Below are 20,000 nucleotides of genomic sequence, written 5' to 3'. Positions count from 1 at the left end.
TGGGCATTTCTAAGATGGTTTTGGTATTGTTGGTGGACTTGCTTGGGATGGACTTCATTAGAATTGATGAGAGGCTGTACTGAGACTGATGGGGCAGATTATAGGCACTGGTGATGGGGCACATTGTAGGCACTGGTGATGGGGCACATTGTAGGCACTGTTGATGGGGCACATTGTAGGCACTGGTGATGGGGCACATTGTAGGCACTGGTGATGGGGCACATTGTAGGCACTGGTGATGGGGCACATTGTAGGCACTGGTGATGGGGCATATTGTAGGCCCTGGTGATGGGGCACATTGTAGGCCCTGGTGATGGGGCACATTGTAGGCCCTGGTGATGGGGCACATTGTAGGCCCTGGTGATGGGGCACATTGTAGGCCCTGGTGATGGGGTAATGATCCATGTTGTTCAGCTCTCCAGGGCTTCCAGCCTCTACAAGAAGATGAAGTTGCTCCTTCCAATCCGTTTTTGGATGATGATGAGATATGCAAGAAAGACTCCCATCTCCTGGACTCTGCTGTGGAGCTTCTCATGGCGATAACCTCACGCAGAACATTACGTGAGTATCTGGTCATCTTTCATCAACTCTAGTCCAGTATAACCAAACCCTGACACTTCTCTGAGCTCTGGACAGTGTGTGACTCTGGGCTCCTCTCTGGGCTCTGGACAGTGTGTGGCTCTGGGCTCTGGACAGTGTGTGGCTCTGGGCTCTGGACAGTGTGTGACTCTGGGCTCTGGACAGTGCTTGACTCTGGGCTCTGGACAGTGTGTGACTCTGGGCTCTGGACAGTGTGTGACTCTGGGCTCTGGACAGTGTGTGACTCTGGGCTCTGGACAGTGTGTGACTCTGGGCTCTGGACAGTGTGTGACTCTGGGCTCTGGACAGTGTGTGACTCTGGGCTCTGGACAGTGTGTGACTCTGGGCTCTGGACAGTGTGTGACTCTGGGCTCTGGACAGTGTGTGACTCTGGGCTCTGGACAGTGTGTGACTCTGGGCTCTGGACAGTGTGTGGCTCTGGGCTCTGGACAGTGTGTGGCTCTGGACAGTGTGTGGCTCTGGGCTCTGGACAGTGTGTGGCTCTGGGCTCTGGACAGTGTGTGGCTCTGGGCTCTGGACAGTGTGTGGCTCTGGGCTCTGGACAGTGTGTGGCTCTGGGCTCTGGACAGTGTGTGGCTCTGGGCTCTGGACAGTGTGTGGCTCTGGCCTCTGGACAGTGTGTGACTCTGGGCTCTGGACAGTGTTTGGCTCTGGGCTCCTCTCTGAGCTCTGGACAGTGTGTGACTCTGGGCCCTGGACAGTGTGTGACTCTGGGCTCTGGACAGTGTGTGGCTCTGGGCTCTGGACAGTGTGTGGCTCTGGCCTCTGGACAGTGTGTGACTCTGGGCTCTGGACAGTGTGTGGCTCTGGGCTCCTCTCTGAGCTCTGGACAGTGTGTGACTCTGGGCCCTGGACAGTGTGTGACTCTGGGCTCTGGACAGTGTGTGACTCTGGGCTCTGGACAGTGTGTGACTCTGGGCTCTGGACAGTGTGTGGCTCTGGGCTCTGGACAGTGTGTGGCTCTGGCCTCTGGACAGTGTGTGACTCTGGGCTCTGGACAGTGTGTGGCTCTGAGCTCTGGACAGTGTGTGACTCTGGGCCCTGGACAGTGTGTGACTCTGGGCTCTGGGCAGTGTGTGGCTCTGGGCTCTGGGCAGTGTGTGGCTCTGGGCCCTGGACAGTGTGTGACTCTGGGCTCTGGGCAGTGTGTGGCTCTGGGCTCTGGACAGTGTGTGGCTCTGGGCTCTGGACAGTGTGTGGCTCTGGGCTCTGGACAGTGTGTGGCTCTGGGCTCTGGACAGTGTGTGGCTCTGGGCTCTGGACAGTGTGTGGCTCTGGGCCCTGGAAAGTGTGTGGCTCTGGGCCCTGGACAGTGTGTGGCTCTGGGCCCTGGACAGTGTGTGGCTCTGGGCCCTGGACAGTGAGTGACTCTGGGCCCTGGACAGTGTGTGGCTCTGGGCTCTGGACAGTGTGTGGCTCTGGGCTCTGGACAGTGTGTGGCTCTGGGCCCTGGACAGTGTGTGACTCTGGGCCCTGGACAGTGTGAGGCTCTGGGCCCTGGACAGTGTGTGGCTCTGGGCCCTGGACAGTGTGTGGCTCTGGGCCCTGGACAGTGTGTGGCTCTGGGCCCTGGACAGTGTGTGGCTCTGGGCCCTGGACAGTGTGTGGCTCTGGGCCCTGGACAGTGTGTGGCTCTGGGCCCTGGACAGTGTGTGGCTCTGGGCTCTGGACAGTGTGTGACTCTGGCCTCTGGACAGTGTGTGGCTCTGGGCCCTGGACAGTGTGTGGCTCTGGGCTCTGGACAGTGTGTGGCTCTGGGCTCTGGACAGTGTGTGGCTCTGGGCTCTGGACAGTGTGTGGCTCTGGGCTCTGGACAGTGTGTGGCTCTGGGCTCTGGACAGTGTGTGGCTCTGGGCTCTGGACAGTGTGTGGCTCTGGGCTCTGGACAGTGTGTGGCTCTGGGCTCTGGACAGTGTGTGGCTCTGGGCTCTGGACAGTGTGTGGCTCTGGGCTCTGGACAGTGTGTGGCTCTGGGCTCTGGACAGTGTGTGGCTCTGGGCTCTGGACAGTGTGTGGCTCTGGGCTCCTCTCTGGGCTCTGGACAGTGTGTGGCTCTGGGCTCTGGACAGTGTGTGGCTCTGGGCCCTGGACAGTGTGTGGCTCTGGCCTCTGGACAGTGTGTGGCCCTGGGCTCTGGACAGTGTGTGACTCTGGGCTCCTCTCTGGGCTTTGGACAGTGTGTGGCTCTGGGCTCTGGACAGTGTGTGGCTCTGGGCTCTGGACAGTGTGTGGCTCTGGGCTCTGGACAGTGTGTGGCTCTGGGCCCTGGACAGTGTGTGGCTCTGGGCTCCTCTCTGGGCTCTGGACAGTGTGTGGCTCTGGGCTCTGGATGGTGTGTGGCTCTGGGCTCTGGACAGTGTGTGGCTCTGGCCTCTGGACAGTGTGTGGCCCTGGGCTCTGGACAGTGTGTGACTCTGGGCTCCTCTCTGGGCTTTGGACAGTGTGTGGCTCTGGGCTCTGGACAGTGTGTGGCTCTGGGCTCTGGACAGTGTGTGGCTCTGGGCTCTGGACAGTGTGTGGCTCTGGGCCCTGGACAGTGTGTGGCTCTGGGCCCTGGACAGTGTGTGGCTCTGGGCTCTGGACAGTGTGTGGCTCTGGACAGTGTGTGGCTCTGGGCTCTGGACAGTGTGTGGCTCTGGGCTCTGGACAGTGTGTGGCTCTGGGCTCTGGACAGTGTGTGGCTCTGGGCTCTGGACAGTGTGTGGCTCTGGGCTCTGGACAGTGTGTGGCTCTGGGCTCTGGACAGTGTGTGGCTCTGGGCTCTGGACAGTGTGTGGCTCTGGCCTCTGGACAGTGTGTGACTCTGGGCTCTGGACAGTGTGTGGCTCTGGGCTCCTCTCTGAGCTCTGGACAGTGTGTGACTCTGGGCCCTGGACAGTGTGTGACTCTGGGCTCTGGACAGTGTGTGGCTCTGGGCTCTGGACAGTGTGTGGCTCTGGCCTCTGGACAGTGTGTGACTCTGGGCTCTGGACAGTGTGTGGCTCTGGGCTCCTCTCTGAGCTCTGGACAGTGTGTGACTCTGGGCCCTGGACAGTGTGTGACTCTGGGCTCTGGACAGTGTGTGACTCTGGGCTCTGGACAGTGTGTGACTCTGGGCTCTGGACAGTGTGTGGCTCTGGGCTCTGGACAGTGTGTGGCTCTGGCCTCTGGACAGTGTGTGGCTCTGGGCTCTGGACAGTGTGTGGCTCTGAGCTCTGGACAGTGTGTGACTCTGGGCCCTGGACAGTGTGTGACTCTGGGCCCTGGACAGTGTGTGGCTCTGGGCTCTGGACAGTGTGTGGCTCTGGGCTCTGGACAGTGTGTGGCTCTGGGCTCTGGACAGTGTGTGGCTCTGGGCTCTGGACAGTGTGTGGCTCTGGGCCCTGGAAAGTGTGTGGCTCTGGGCCCTGGACAGTGTGTGGCTCTGGGCCCTGGACAGTGTGTGGCTCTGGGCCCTGGACAGTGTGTGGCTCTGGGCCCTGGACAGTGAGTGACTCTGGGCCCTGGACAGTGTGTGGCTCTGGGCTCTGGACAGTGTGTGGCTCTGGGCTCTGGACAGTGTGTGGCTCTGGGCTCTGGACAGTGTGTGACTCTGGGCCCTGGACAGTGTGAGGCTCTGGGCCCTGGACAGTGTGTGGCTCTGGGCCCTGGACAGTGTGTGGCTCTGGGCCCTGGACAGTGTGTGGCTCTGGGCCCTGGACAGTGTGTGGCTCTGGGCCCTGGACAGTGTGTGGCTCTGGGCTCTGGACAGTGTGTGGCTCTGGGCTCTGGACAGTGTGTGGCTCTGGGCTCTGGACAGTGTGTGACTCTGGCCTCTGGACAGTGTGTGGCTCTGGGCCCTGGACAGTGTGTGGCTCTGGGCTCTGGACAGTGTGTGGCTCTGGGCTCTGGACAGTGTGTGGCTCTGGGCTCTGGACAGTGTGTGGCTCTGGGCTCTGGACAGTGTGTGGCTCTGGGCTCTGGACAGTGTGTGGCTCTGGGCTCTGGACAGTGTGTGGCTCTGGGCTCTGGACAGTGTGTGGCTCTGGGCTCTGGACAGTGTGTGGCTCTGGACAGTGTGTGGCTCTGGGCTCTGGACAGTGTGTGGCTCTGGGCTCTGGACAGTGTGTGGCTCTGGGCTCTGGACAGTGTGTGGCTCTGGCCTCTGGACAGTGTGTGGCCCTGGGCTCTGGACAGTGTGTGACTCTGGGCTCCTCTCTGGGCTCTGGACAGTGTGTGGCTCTGGGCTCTGGACAGTGTGTGGCTCTGGGCTCTGGACAGTGTGTGGCTCTGGGCTCTGGATGGTGTGTGGCTCTGGGCTCTGGACAGTGTGTGGCTCTGGCCTCTGGACAGTGTGTGGCCCTGGGCTCTGGACAGTGTGTGACTCTGGGCTCCTCTCTGGGCTCTGGACAGTGTGTGGCTCTGGGCTCTGGACAGTGTGTGGCTCTGGGCTCTGGACAGTGTGTGGCTCTGGGCTCTGGACAGTGTGTGGCTCTGGGCCCTGGACAGTGTGTGGCTCTGGGCCCTGGACAGTGTGTGGCTCTGGGCCCTGGACAGTGTGTGGCTCTGGGCTCTGGACAGTGTGTGGCTCTGGGCTCTGGACAGTGTGTGGCTCTGGGCTCTGGACAGTGTGTGACTCTGGGCTCTGGACAGTGTGTGGCTCTGAGCTCTGGACAGTGTGTGACTCTGGGCCCTGGACAGTGTGTGACTCTGGGCTCTGGACAGTGTGTGGCTCTGGGCTCTGGGCAGTGTGTGGCTCTGGGCCCTGGACAGTGTGTGACTCTGGGCTCTGGGCAGTGTGTGGCTCTGGGCTCTGGGCAGTGTGTGGCTCTGGGCTCTGGACAGTGTGTGGCTCTGGGCTCTGGACAGTGTGTGACCCTGGGCTCTGGACAGTGTGTGACTCTGGGCTCTGGACAGTGTGTGGCTCTGGGCTCTGGACAGTGTGTGACTCTGGGCCCTGGACAGTGTGTGGCTCTGGGCCCTGGACAGTGTGTGGCTCTGGGCTCTGGACAGTGTGTGGCTCTGGGCTCTGGACAGTGTGTGACTCTGGGCCCTGGACAGTGTGTGGCTCTGGGCTCTGGACAGTGTGTGGCTCTGGGCTCTGGACAGTGTGTGGCTCTGGACAGTGTGTGGCTCTGGGCTCTGGACAGTGTGTGGCTCTGGGCTCTGGACAGTGTGTGACTCTGGGCTCTGGACAGTGTGTGGCTCTGAGCTCTGGACAGTGTGTGACTCTGGGCCCTGGACAGTGTGTGACTCTGGGCTCTGGACAGTGTGTGGCTCTGGGCTCTGGGCAGTGTGTGGCTCTGGGCCCTGGACAGTGTGTGACTCTGGGCTCTGGGCAGTGTGTGGCTCTGGGCTCTGGACAGTGTGTGGCTCTGGGCTCTGGACAGTGTGTGACCCTGGGCTCTGGACAGTGTGTGACTCTGGGCTCTGGACAGTGTGTGGCTCTGGGCTCTGGACAGTGTGTGGCTCTGGGCTCTGGACAGTGTGTGGCTCTGGGCTCTGGACAGTGTGTGGCTCTGGGCTCTGGACAGTGTGTGGCTCTGGGCTCTGGACAGTGTGTGGCTCTGGGCTCTGGACAGTGTGTGACTGTGGGCTCTGGACAGTGTGTGGCTCTGGGCTCTGGACAGTGTGTGGCTCTGGGCTCTGGACAGTGTGTGACTCTGGGCCCTGGACAGTGTGTGGCTCTGGGCTCTGGACAGTGTGTGGCTCTGGGCTCTGGACAGTGTGTGGCTCTGGGCTCTGGACAGTGTGTGGCTCTGGGCCCTGGACAGTGTGTGGCTCTGGGCCCTGGACAGTGTGTGGCTCTGGGCCCTGGACAGTGTGTGGCTCTGGGCCCTGGACAGTGTGTGGCTCTGGGCCCTGGACAGTGTGTGGCTCTGGGCTCTGGACAGTGTGTGGCTCTGAGCTCTGGACAGTGTGTGGCTCTGGGCTCTGGACAGTGTGTGACTCTGGGCTCTGGACAGTGTGTGGCTCTGAGCTCTGGACAGTGTGTGGCTCTGGGCCCTGGACAGTGTGTGACTCTGGGCCCTGGACAGTGTGTGACTCTGGGCTCTGGGCAGTGTGTGGCTCTGGGCTCTGGGCAGTGTGTGGCTCTGGGCTCTGGGCAGTGTGTGGCTCTGGGCTCTGGACAGTGTGTGGCTCTGGGCTCTGGACAGTGTGTGACCCTGGGCTCTGGACAGTGTGTGACTCTGGGCTCTGGACAGTGTGTGGCTCTGGGCTCTGGACAGTGTGTGGCTCTGGGCTCTGGACAGTGTGTGGCTCTGGGCTCTGGACAGTGTGTGGCTCTGGGCTCTGGACAGTGTGTGGCTCTGGGCTCTGGACAGTGTGTGGCTCTGGGCTCTGGACAGTGTGTGGCTCTGGGCTCTGGACAGTGTGTGACTGTGGGCTCTGGACAGTGTGTGGCTCTGGGCTCTGGACAGTGTGTGGCTCTGGGCTCTGGACAGTGTGTGGCTCTGGGCTCTGGACAGTGTGTGACTCTGGGCCCTGGACAGTGTGTGGCTCTGGGCCCTGGACAGTGTGTGGCTCTGGGCTCTGGACAGTGTGTGGCTCTGGGCTCTGGACAGTGTGTGGCTCTGGGCTCTGGACAGTGTGTGACTCTGGGCCCTGGACAGTGTGTGGCTCTGGGCTCTGGACAGTGTGTGGCTCTGGGCTCTGGACAGTGTGTGGCTCTGGGCTCTGGACAGTGTGTGGCTCTGGACAGTGTGTGGCTCTGGGCTCTGGACAGTGTGTGGCTCTGGGCTCTGGACAGTGTGTGGCTCTGGGCTCTGGACAGTGTGTGACTCTGGGCTCTGGACAGTGTGTGACTCTGGGCCCTGGACAGTGTGTGGCTCTGGGCCCTGGAAAGTGTGTGGCTCTGGGCCCTGGACAGTGTGTGGCTCTGGGCCCTGGACAGTGTGTGGCTCTGGGCTCTGGACAGTGTGTGACTCTGGGCTCTGGACAGTGTGTGGCTCTGGGCTCTGGACAGTGTGTGGCTCTGGGCTCTGGACAGTGTGTGGCTCTGGGCCCTGGACAGTGTGTGGCTCTGGACAGTGTGTGGCTCTGGGCTCTGGACAGTGTGTGGCTCTGGGCTCTGGACAGTGTGTGGCTCTGGGCCCTGGACAGTGTGTGGCTCTGGACAGTGTGTGGCTCTGGGCTCTGGACAGTGTGTGGCTCTGGGCCCTGGACAGTGTGTGGCTCTGGGCCCTGGACAGTGTGTGGCTCTGGGCTCTGGACAGTGTGTGGCTCTGGGCTCTGGACAGTGTGTGACTCTGGGCTCTGGACAGTGTGTGGCTCTGGGCTCTGGACAGTGTGTGACTCTGGGCTCTGGACAGTGTGTGGCTCTGGGCTCTGGACAGTGTGTGGCTCTGGGCTCTGGACAGTGTGTGGCTCTGGGCTCTGGACAGTGTGCGGCTCTGGGCCCTGGACAGTGTGTGACTCTGGGCTCTGGACAGTGTGTGGCTCTGGGCTCTGGACAGTGTGTGGCTCTGGGCCCTGGACAGTGTGTGGCTCTGGGCTCTGGACACTGTGTGGCTCTGGGCTCTGGACAGTGTGTGGCTCTGGGCTCTGGACACTGTGTGACTCTGGGCTCTGGACACTGTGTGACTCTGGGCTCCTCTCTGGACAGTGTGTGGCTCTGGGCTCTGGACAGTGTGTGGCTCTGGGCTCTGGACAGTGTGTGGCTCTGGGCTCTGGACAGTGTGTGGCTCTGGGCTCTGGACAGTGTGTGGCTCTGGGCTCTGGACAGTGTGTGACTCTGGGCTCTGGACAGTGTGTGGCTCTGGGCTCTGGACAGTGTGTGGCTCTGGGCTCTGGACAGTGTGTGACTCTGGGCTCCTCTCTGGGCTCTGGACACTGTGACTCTGGACTCTTCCTCTCTTTATAGACCAGTACAATATCAGTAACACTCGGGGCCGTGTTGGCACGTTCTGCATCTTCAAGACTGTCTATAAAATAGGAGAAGACGTCATTGGAACCTTCAACTTTTCTGATGGTGAAATTCCATGTTTACAGGTGAGCAGCATTCAGCACATGCCTCATCACTGTGCCGCTGTATAATTCACTATAACTACACTCTGGTCTCTATTCACAAATCTTCTCATAAATGACTTGTCAGGAACCGGCCCGCGGCACGCCTGCAGATACGGTTCCCGACTGCCGGTTTGACCAGATCAAGAGGGGAGCAGCCTTAGTCAAGCTACAACAAGGCTGTTGCCATCAAACACTTCTCACTGCCACCACTAGCTGCCGCTAGTCCCTTCCACTCTGCTTTCGAGTAATCTGCACGCAATCCGCGTTTTCATATTCGGGTCAGCTTTGCGCTTTAGGCCGAATACGGGAACGCCACGCACACACACCGTACAATCGTACAGTAGCACGGCACAATCAGGCAATGACTTGTAATGCAAGCTACACTGCAGTCTCTCCTTCTAGGCTATGAGTGTTAGTTTAGTACAGCAGAAGTCAAACTTATTAAATAACGATTTTAATATTCCAGGAAAAAAGTGGAACAATGCAGAAAATCTATACAAAAGATTTACAAAAACAAAGTAAAAAGTTACAAAATAAAAGTTACAAGGATACACAAGACAAGTTGCAAAAATAAAAGGGAAATAAAAAAACGTTACCAGCGTATAGATCTGGGCGTTGTTTGCGTGGAGCATGCGGTCTGGTCAGAAACCAGGTTAGCCCTAGCGTCTTTGCCATCTCCAGAGAGCTACCAGTTGTGACTATCCCAGGCCACTTATATAGTCCCAAGTGGGGCCTGGGGGCGTTTAATGTTCAGTCCCAGAACTAATGCAATCTCCCAGATGGTCCAGCTGGTCATATCCTTTCTGTGATATGCAAACTTCAAAGCTTTCCTGTGTTAGTTTTTGATCTTCCAGAGATTTCAAAACACTTCCATAGCTCTAATTTCCACAGGTAAAAATTGTATCAAAAGGACTTCAAAACCCTTCACCCCCTTCCAGTACGCTGTCATATGTAAACTCCAGAGTTTCCTTATAGCCTTTGAAGTTGGCAGACTCAATTAGTCCGATTGTTTTTTGGCCAACAGGTAGCGGTTTACATGAATACAAAGATCAAAGCAGGGCAGCACCTTTGCGTGATGCCAGACAAAAGACAGAAGCTGCCATGCAATTACCTGTACCCAGAGGAACTGAATGCAAATGTAGTTTCACAGAGAATCACATCTGAGATAGCAGATCAAAGGTGACTGCTAGTGGCCTAATGAGCCATTTCCTTGCCCCAGGCTAGCAACTCAAGGTAACAGCTTTCATACACATGTGACACAGGCAGAAGAATGAAAGAATATGTTCCCGTATTATCCTTAACATCATAACTAGCTGCTATCATGACATGACTCATCCCCTAAGTGATGATAAATGACCTCTCAGCACATTTACAAGCAAAGGGCCCGTTTCCACTGGTGATTTGGATGTGAGGCGATCCTGCATCGCCCCGCCTCCCGCCACAAGTACATCCGGTTGTATTCCGTACAACTGGATACGGCGTCATGCAGCTTCCCATCGGCAGCTATGAGGATTGGATGCGTGCTCTCCATAACTTCCCCCGCGTCGCATCGCGCCGGATCGTGTGGGTAAATTGTAGTCAATGTAAACTATTCCACTGAGGTGAATTGGTTGCAGTTTCCTTGCGTTAAGATGCGGAGTGGTTTCCTCATTGTAACGCGTTCTAGTGGAAATGATTAACTTTATGTCAATATTACTTTTCTTACCTTAATTAGATTTGTTTTTGCTCTTTTGGGGCTTAAAATGTAACCTGGATAAGGTGAAAACCGGTGAGAAAGCTCAGCGAATCCTGCCCATTGTGCTACTCCTTCATCTCGGCAGGCTGGATGGAGCGCAGGGGCGTGTACAGGAACATTCGGGGGAAGGGTCATGTGATGGAGCGCAGGGGCGTGTACAGGAACATTCGGGGGAAGGGTCATGTGATGGAGCGCAGGGGCGTGTACAGGAACATTCGGGGGAAGGGTCATGTGATGGAGCGCAGGGGCGTGTACAGGAACATTCGGGGGAAGGGTCATGTGATGGAGCGCAGGGGCGTGTACAGGAACATTCGGGGGAAGGGTCATGTGATGGAGCGCAGGGGCGTGTACAGGAACATTCGGGGGAAGGGTCATGTGATGGAGCGCAGAGGCGTGTACAGGAACATTCGGGGGAAGGGTCATGTGATGGAGCGCAGGGGCGTGTACAGGAACATTCAGGGGAAGGGTCATGTGATGGAGCGCAGGGGCGTGTACAGGAACATTCGGGGGAAGGGTCATGTGATGGAGCGCAGCGGCGTGTACAGGAACATTCGGGAGTAAGGGTCATGTGATGGGGCGTGTACAGCAACATTCGGGGGGAAGGGTCATGTGATGGAGCACAGGGGCGTGTACAGGAACATCCGACATTCGGGAGAAGGGTCATGTGATGGGGCGTGTACAGGAACATCCGACATTCAGGGGAAGGGTCATGTGATGGAGCGCAGGGGGCGTGTACAGGAACATCCGACATTCAGGGGAAGGGTCATGTGATGGAGCGCAGGGGCGTGTACAGGAACATCCGACATTCGGGGGAAGGGTCATGTGATGGAGTGCAGGGGCGTGTACAGGGACATTCGGGAGAAGGGTCATGTGATGGAGCGTAGGGGCGTGTACAGGAACATCCGACATTCGGGGGAAGGGTCATGTGATGGAGCGCAGGGGCGTGTACAGGAACATCCGACATTCGGGAGAAGGGTCATGTGATGGAGCGTAGGGGCGTGTACAGGAACATCCGGCATTCAGGGGAAGGGTCATGTGATGGAGTGCAGGGGCGTGTACAGGAACTTCCGACATTCGGGGGAAGGGTAGTGTGATGGAGCGTAGGGGCATGTACAGGAACATCCGACATTCGGGGGAAGGGTCATGTGATGGAGCGCAGGGGTGTGTACAGGAACTTCCGACATTCGGGGGAAGGGTCATGTGATGGAGCGTAGGGGCATGTACAGGAACATCCGACATTCGGGGGAAGGGTCATGTGATGGAGCGCAGGGGCGTGTACAGGAACGTCCGGCATTCAGGGGAAGGGTCATGTGATGGAGTGCAGGGGCGTGTACAGGATCTTCCGACATTCGGGGGAAGGGTCATGTGATGGAGCGCAGGGGCGTGTACAGGAACTTCCGACATTTGGGGGGAAGGGTTGTGTGATGGAGCGTAGGAGCGTGTACAGGAACATCCGACATTCGGGGGAAGGGTCGTGTGATGGAGCGCAGGGGCGTGTACAGGAACGGCCGACATTCGGGGGAAGGGTAGTGTGATGGAGTGCAGGGGCGTGTACAGGAACATCCGACATTCGGGGAAAGGGTTGTGTGACGGAGCGCAGGGGCGTGTACAGGAACTTCCGACATTCGGGGGAAGGGGCGTGTGATGGAGCGCAGGGGCGTGTACAGGATCTTCCGACATTCGGGGGAAGGGTAGTGTGATGGAGTGCAGGGGCGTGTACAGGAACATCCGACATTCGGGGGAAGGGTCATGTGATGGAGCGCAGGGGCGTGTACAGGAATTTCCGACATTCGAGGGAAGGGTCATGTGATGGAGCGCAGGGGCATGTACAGGAACATCCGACATTTGGGGGAAGGGTCATGTGATGGAGCACAGGGGCGTGTACAGGAACATCCGACATTCGGGGTAAGGGTCATGTGATGGAGCGCAGGGCGTGTACAGTAACATCTGACATTTGGGAGAAGGGTCATGTGATGGAGCGCAGGGGCGTGTACAGGAACATCCGACATTCGGGGGAAGGGTAGTGTGATGGAGCGTAGGGGCGTGTACAGGAACATCCGACATTCGGGGGAAGGGTCGTGTGATGGAGCGCAGGGGCGTGTACAGGAACTTCCGACATCCGGGGGAAGGGTCGTGTGATGGAGCGCAGGGGCATGTACAGGAACATCCGACATTTGGGGGAAGGGTCATGTGATGGAGCGCAGGGGGCGTGTACAGGAACATCCGACATTCGGGGGAAGGGTCATGTGATGGAGCGCAGGGGCGTGTACAGGAACATCCGACATTCGGGGGAAGGGTAGTGTGATGGAGCGTAGGGGCGTGTACAGGAACATCGGACATTCGAGGGAAGGGTCATGTGATGGCGCGCAGGGGCGTGTACAGGAACATCCGACATTCGGGGGAAGGGTCATGTGATGGAGCGCAGGGGCGTGTACAGGAACATCCGACATTCGGGAGAAGGGTCATGTGATGGGGCGTGTACAGGAACATCCGACATTCAGGGGAAGGGTCATGTGATGGAGCGCAGGGGGCGTGTACAGGAACATCCGACATTCAGGGGAAGGGTCATGTGATGGAGCGCAGGGGCGTGTACAGGAACATCCGACATTCGGGGGAAGGGTCATGTGATGGAGTGCAGGGGCGTGTACAGGGACATTCGGGAGAAGGGTCATGTGATGGAGCGTAGGGGCGTGTACAGGAACATCCGACATTCGGGGGAAGGGTCATGTGATGGAGCGCAGGGGCGTGTACAGGAACATCCGACATTCGGGAGAAGGGTCATGTGATGGAGCGTAGGGGCGTGTACAGGAACATCCGGCATTCAGGGGAAGGGTCATGTGATGGAGTGCAGGGGCGTGTACAGGAACTTCCGACATTCGGGGGAAGGGTAGTGTGATGGAGCGTAGGGGCATGTACAGGAACATCCGACATTCGGGGGAAGGGTCATGTGATGGAGCGCAGGGGTGTGTACAGGAACTTCCGACATTCGGGGGAAGGGTCATGTGATGGAGCGTAGGGGCATGTACAGGAACATCCGACATTCGGGGGAAGGGTCATGTGATGGAGCGCAGGGGCGTGTACAGGAACGTCCGGCATTCAGGGGAAGGGTCATGTGATGGAGTGCAGGGGCGTGTACAGGATCTTCCGACATTCGGGGGAAGGGTCATGTGATGGAGCGCAGGGGCGTGTACAGGAACTTCCGACATTTGGGGGGAAGGGTTGTGTGATGGAGCGTAGGAGCGTGTACAGGAACATCCGACATTCGGGGGAAGGGTCGTGTGATGGAGCGCAGGGGCGTGTACAGGAACGGCCGACATTCGGGGGAAGGGTAGTGTGATGGAGTGCAGGGGCGTGTACAGGAACATCCGACATTCGGGGAAAGGGTTGTGTGACGGAGCGCAGGGGCGTGTACAGGAACTTCCGACATTCGGGGGAAGGGGCGTGTGATGGAGCGCAGGGGCGTGTACAGGATCTTCCGACATTCGGGGGAAGGGTAGTGTGATGGAGTGCAGGGGCGTGTACAGGAACATCCGACATTCGGGGGAAGGGTCATGTGATGGAGCGCAGGGGCGTGTACAGGAATCTCCGACATTCGAGGGAAGGGTCATGTGATGGAGCGCAGGGGCATGTACAGGAACATCCGACATTTGGGGGAAGGGTCATGTGATGGAGCACAGGGGCGTGTACAGGAACATCCGACATTCGGGGTAAGGGTCATGTGATGGAGCGCAGGGCGTGTACAGTAACATCTGACATTTGGGAGAAGGGTCATGTGATGGAGCGCAGGGGCGTGTACAGGAACATCCGACATTCGGGGGAAGGGTAGTGTGATGGAGCGTAGGGGCGTGTACAGGAACATCCGACATTCGGGGGAAGGGTCGTGTGATGGAGCGCAGGGGCGTGTACAGGAACTTCCGACATCCGGGGGAAGGGTCGTGTGATGGAGCGCAGGGGCATGTACAGGAACATCCGACATTTGGGGGAAGGGTCATGTGATGGAGCGCAGGGGGCGTGTACAGGAACATCCGACATTCGGGGGAAGGGTCATGTGATGGAGCGCAGGGGCGTGTACAGGAACATCCGACATTCGGGGGAAGGGTAGTGTGATGGAGCGTAGGGGCGTGTACAGGAACATCGGACATTCGAGGGAAGGGTCATGTGATGGCGCGCAGGGGCGTGTACAGGAACATCCGACATTCGGGGGAAGGGTCATGTGATGGAGCGCAGGGGCGTGTACAGGAACATCCGACATTCGGGGGAAGGGTCATGTGATGGAGCGCAGGGGCGTGTACAGGAACATCCGACATTCGGGGGAAGGGTAGTGTGATGGAGCGTAGGGGCGTGTACAGGAACATCGGACATTCGAGGGAAGGGTCATGTGATGGCGCGCAGGGGCGTGTACAGGAACATCCGACATTCGGGGGAAGGGTAGTGTGATGGAGCGTAGGGGCGTGTACAGGAACATCCGACATTCGGGGGAAGGGTCATGACCATGAAATTGTTTCGTTTAGCGGGGGGGGGGGGGGGCACCTGGAGCCAATTATGCAGAAATGATAGCTTCATCTCCCTCTTCAGATCCTATGGAGAAACCTACTGCCATTCCATCAGTATCAGCGCCTGTATTAGAAGTGCCCCCCCCCCCCTCCCCCCTATCTTCCCTTCCTCAGCCTATTAAAGAGAACCTGAAGTGGGGGGAGGGGGGGCACATAGGACTAAGAGGCATGTTCTCTGCCTCACGTCATTCCTCTGTGTCCCCACACTGCTGCTCGCTGACCCCCACCCCGCCACCGCGGTATAGCCCCCTGAAATGTTTTTGTTTTTTGTAAAGTTGATTTTTATTAAATATTTAGACAACCCAGAACAATACAAAACAGACAACCCAGAACCCTCCCATCCCCCATAGGTTCACTGCGTCTGACAAACCTAAAATAAAGCCATAGGAAGATATCAGATGAAGATGCCATACATATCTTCTACGTCTAAAAAATATCGAGCACATTGTGCGGGTCTGTCCAGCATTGCCAAATCATACCAAATGTATCTGCACAATACTTTATACCAAGTCCTAGACCAAGAGGAGGTGGAGGGGACAGTGTCAGTACCCCATCTACTAACACCTTCTCATCTCCCTGAACCAGAGTCATCCGGTCAGAGGAAGTGTGTGTGTGTGTGTGTGTGTGTGTGTGTGTACAGTGTGTGTGTGTGTACAGTGTGTGTGTGTGTGTACAGTGTGTGTGTGTGTGTGTGTGTGTACAGTGTGTGTGTGTGTGTACAGTGTGTGTGTGTGTACAGTGTGTGTGTGTACAGTGTGTGTGTGTGTGTGTGTGTGTGTACAGTGTGTGTGTGTGTGTGTGTGTGTGTGTACAGTGTGTGTGTGTGTGTACAGTGTGTACAGTGTGTACAGTGTGTGTGTGTGTACAGTGTGTACAGTGTGTACAGTGTGTGTGTGTGTACAGTGTGTACAGTGTGTGTGTGTGTACAGTGTGTACAGTGTGTGTGTGTACAGTGTGTACAGTGTGTGTGTGTGTACAGTGTGTACAGTGTGTGTGTACAGTGTGTGTGTGTGTACAGTGTGTGTGTGTACAGTGTGTACAGTGTGTACAGTGTGTGTGTGTGTGTACAGTGTGTACAGTGTGTGTGTGTACAGTGTGTGTGTGTACAGTGTGTGTGTGTACAGTGTGTACAGTGTGTGTGTGTGTGTGTGTGTACAGTGTGTGTGTGTGTACTGTGTGTGTGTGTGTGTGTGTACAGTGTGTGTGTGTACAGTGTGTGTGTGTGTACAGTGTGTACAGTGTGTACAGTGTGTGTGTGTCACGATCACTCAAACGCCTTGACCGATTTGAACGAAACTTGGTATACAGATGCCTTACTACCTGGGATGATATGTTCTGGGGGTCTCGCGGCCCCCCTGCACACCTGGGCGGAGCTACAAGCAGCCAATCAGATTCCACCCATTCAAGTGAATGGGAAAAATGTAAAAGGCTGCCATTCTCACAGTAATCAAGCCAGAGTCCCCACACTTGGCACAGTTGGTCACTTGGTGACCGAAGTTACAAATCCAGAAAAAGTGGGCGGAGCATAAAAGAGCCATTCAAATTTCAGCTACTAATTTTCAATGGGAAAATGTAAACTGCTGCCATTCTTAGACTGTTAATGGCAGGGATCTCAAACTGGGCACACTAAGTCACTGGGTGAATGCGATTAATATTCAGGGGAGTGGGTGGAGCCTACAACAGCCAATCAAAATTCACCTACTGATATTCAAGGGTAATATTGAAACTGCTGCCATTCTTACACTGTTAATGGCAGAGGCTTCAAACCTGCTACAGTCGGTCATTAGGTGACTGGGGTCCAAATTCACTAAAGGGGCGGGGCCACAAACAGCCAATCAGATTTCCTTGGTGCATAAACTGCTTCCATTCAAACATTTTTGATGCCAGGAACTCGAAGGCTCACAAACTTGGTCATTGAGTGACTGTGTGTCCAGGTTACAAAAAGTGGACGGAGTCAAAAACAAATTTCACAGGGAAAATATAAACTGCAGCCCTTCTTACACTGTTAATGGCAGTGTTCTCAAACTCTGCTCAGTTGGTCACTTGGTAAATGGGATTAATATTCAAGGAAGTGGGTGGAGCCTACAACAGCCAATAAAAAAAACACCTATTGATTTTCAAGGGCAATATTTACATTGCTGCCATTCTTATACTCTTATTGGCAGAAGCCTCAAACCTGGTACAGTCAGTCATTGGGTGACAAGGGTTTAAATTCTGGAAAGGAGGCAGAGCCAAAAACAGCCAATCAGATTTGTTTAATTTCTATGGGAATATACAAATTATTGATACCAAGGACCTCAAAGCTCATAAACTTGGTCATTGAGTGACTGCATGTCAAGATCAGAAAAAGTAGGCGGAGCCAATACCTAAACTTTTTACATGAGAAAATATAAACTGCAGCCATTATTACACTGTTAATGGTAGGGTTCTCAAACTTCACACAGTTGGCCACTGAGTGACTGGTATTAATATTCAGCAAAGTGGGTGGAGCTTACAACAGCCAATCAAAATTCACCTATTGATTTCCACAAAATTCACCTATTGATTTCAACAGCCAAACCTTCTCAATACCTCCCAGAGGTACGGCCATTCAACAGCCAAACCTTCTCAATACCTCCCAGAGGTACGGCCGTTCAACAGCCAAACCTTCTCAATACCTCCCAGAGGTACGGCCGTTCAACAGCCAAACCTTCTCAATACCTCCCAGAGGTACGGCCATTCAACAGTCAAACCCTCTCAATACCTCCCAGAGGTACGGCCATTCAACAGCCAAACCTTCTCAATATCTCCCAGAGGTACGGCCATTCAACAGCCAAACCTTCTCAATACCTCCCAGAGGCCATTCAACAGCCAAACCTTCTCAATACCTCCCAGAGGTACGGCCATTCAACAGCCAAACCTTCTCAATACCTCCCAGAGGCCATTCAACAGCCAAACCTTCTCAATACCTCCCAGAGGTACGGCCATTCAACAGCCAAACCTTCTCAATACCTCCCAGAGGTACGGCCATTCAACAGCCAAACCTTCTCAATAGCTCCCAGAGGCCATTCAACAGCCAAACCTTCTCAATACCTCCCAGAGGTACGGCCATTCAACAGCCAAACCTTCTCAATACCTCCCAGAGGTACGGCCATTCAACAGCCAAACCTTCTCAATACCTCCCAGAGGCCATTCAACAGTCAAACACCTATTTTTATAGAAGCAAATGAAAATCGATGGAAATTCAGATCGGACATGTTGGGAATAATCGATCTGGCAGGTAAATCTGCCAGAAAATAGTTTTATGTGTACCTAGCATAAAAGCCAAGCTAATGAATCCTGCACTGGAGAAGTTTAACTCTTTCTGTAATTGAGAGGACTTTGTGATTCTGTAACTGTAATATAATTGTATGTAGCTGGGCGCTCCGCCCGCTAATTCTGGTGACTGTCCGGCTGTTGGCTCTCCTCCTATCACAGCAGCTCCTGGAGAGGAGGCAGGACCAGCCAGGAGTGCAGCAGATGCTAATTAGGGGGCGTGGTGCACAGACTCTCAGTCCCTTGTGTCAGCAGCAAATCAGGAGAATGTGTCTGCTGTACCCGTGTACAGTGCTGCTGCTCCCCAGAGTTTGCTGCCTGAATTGTATGATGGTAATTCAGGCAGTAAACTCTAGGGGGCAGCAGCACTATTCACTGGGTAAAGCAGATGATCCTTCTTGAACTTTCTCCCAATCTGCTGCTGTTGACACATGTGACTGACAGGAGAGCTGCGTCTCAGGGTCATTAGTATTCCAAATGCATGGAGACTTGGGGCCCATCACCTGGCTCTGGGGCCCAAGGCCATTGCCTGGTTTGAAACCATATAAGCAATCGGACACGCACACCAGGTTTGTAATGCAAGTAAAAAACGTTCTCTCTCAAATTGGAGATGAGTGCAAAAGGTGCCAAATGCTGGCCTGAAACATTGGTGCCAATCGTGCCCAGTATGTACAATAGAGGCTATACACACATACAAGCGGCGTCTGATTGCTGGCTCCATGAGTTTAGCTGAACAAGGCTTCACTGTGTGACAATCATTCATAATAAAGCAATAAATACAGAAGCGAGAGGCTGCTGCTCATCACAGAAGCAGACACTTGGTGACATGCAAAGTCCAGTGTCCATAAACCGAGGAAAAGCAGAGAAATAGGCATTGGAGCTGCTAATACACATATCTGGCAGCTGAACAGACTGGTTGGATGGAATGAGTAAGAGATGAGAGATGAGGTTGAATGTCTGTAGTTCAGAATACCGTGTTTGGAGTCCAGTAAGCAATAAAGTCTTTGCGCTGGAATAATCCGAAGTATTGCGTTTTTGGCCAGTGCTGGCCTGTCGATGTGATGGAAATTCTACAACAGAAGAACAAAGGACCCGGAGATCTGAGAAATGTATAACCCTGCAGTGGCCTAACTTGTCCAACAATGGCCTGGTCACTAGGGGGGTTTAGGCCCTGGTGCTTAAGTGGTTAGAGTACCCCTTACCTCACTGTAAAATAACATTCGTTTAATGTTATTTTATTAGCTGTGTTGTGATATAAATCACAGCACCTTCCCTTCCCTTTAGTGCCCCCTCTGCCCCCGTTGTGCTCAGCTGAAATCTTCCACTGGAGCAGAACGTCAAGGATGGGCGTGAAGGAAGTGTCAGTACCTCCTCCTCTCTGCCCGTCGTCAGGCACGCCCCCTCCACTCACCGCTATTAGTTCCTATGTGCACAGCGCGCTGCCTGCGGTCTTGGGGTAATTTAGCTCACAACGATAGTATACCCATATTAGTATACTATTATTCTGAGCAAAATTACCTCAAGACCGCAGACAGCGCAGCTCCCCAGCGCGCTGCGCCCATAGGAACTATTAGCTGCAAGTAGTGGGGGCGTTACTGATGACGGACAGAGAGGAGGAACTACTGACTCTTCCTCCCCGCCCGTCCTCGTGGGGCTAAGCGGGGGAAGGGGGGGATGGGGGAGGGGTTTTGTCTCTAAATGGGATTGTGCTATGACTCTTATGTTACCGCACAGATTATTAAAAAAAAAAAAAAAGCATTGAAAACATTTTTTAAAAACCGAGGTGAGGGGTACTTTCAAGGACTTACGAGGCGAACACACAAATAAAAGTGAATTACCTCATGGCCATT

The 20,000-nt window shown here is 55.4% G+C and overlaps 1 protein-coding gene across 2 annotated transcripts in view; it reads left to right on the top strand.

Moving 5' to 3' along the window:
- The window catches only part of RGP1 (RGP1 homolog, RAB6A GEF complex partner 1), a 114,772-nt gene that overhangs the window by 86,874 nt on the left and 7,898 nt on the right, over positions 1 to 20,000 (top strand). For both annotated transcript variants that reach the window (XM_068253403.1, XM_068253414.1), the window contains exons 6-7: positions 415 to 561; positions 8,423 to 8,550. In XM_068253403.1, coding sequence (XP_068109504.1) covers positions 415 to 561; positions 8,423 to 8,550 — 275 coding nt within the window. The remainder of the gene's footprint in view (positions 1 to 414; positions 562 to 8,422; positions 8,551 to 20,000) is intronic.

Source organism: Hyperolius riggenbachi, chromosome 1 (assembly GCF_040937935.1).
Source record: "Hyperolius riggenbachi isolate aHypRig1 chromosome 1, aHypRig1.pri, whole genome shotgun sequence".
Taxonomy (NCBI): Eukaryota; Metazoa; Chordata; class Amphibia; order Anura; family Hyperoliidae; genus Hyperolius; species Hyperolius riggenbachi.
Note: the sequence above shows the minus strand (reverse complement) of the source record. Positions and strands in the feature narration are given on the sequence as shown.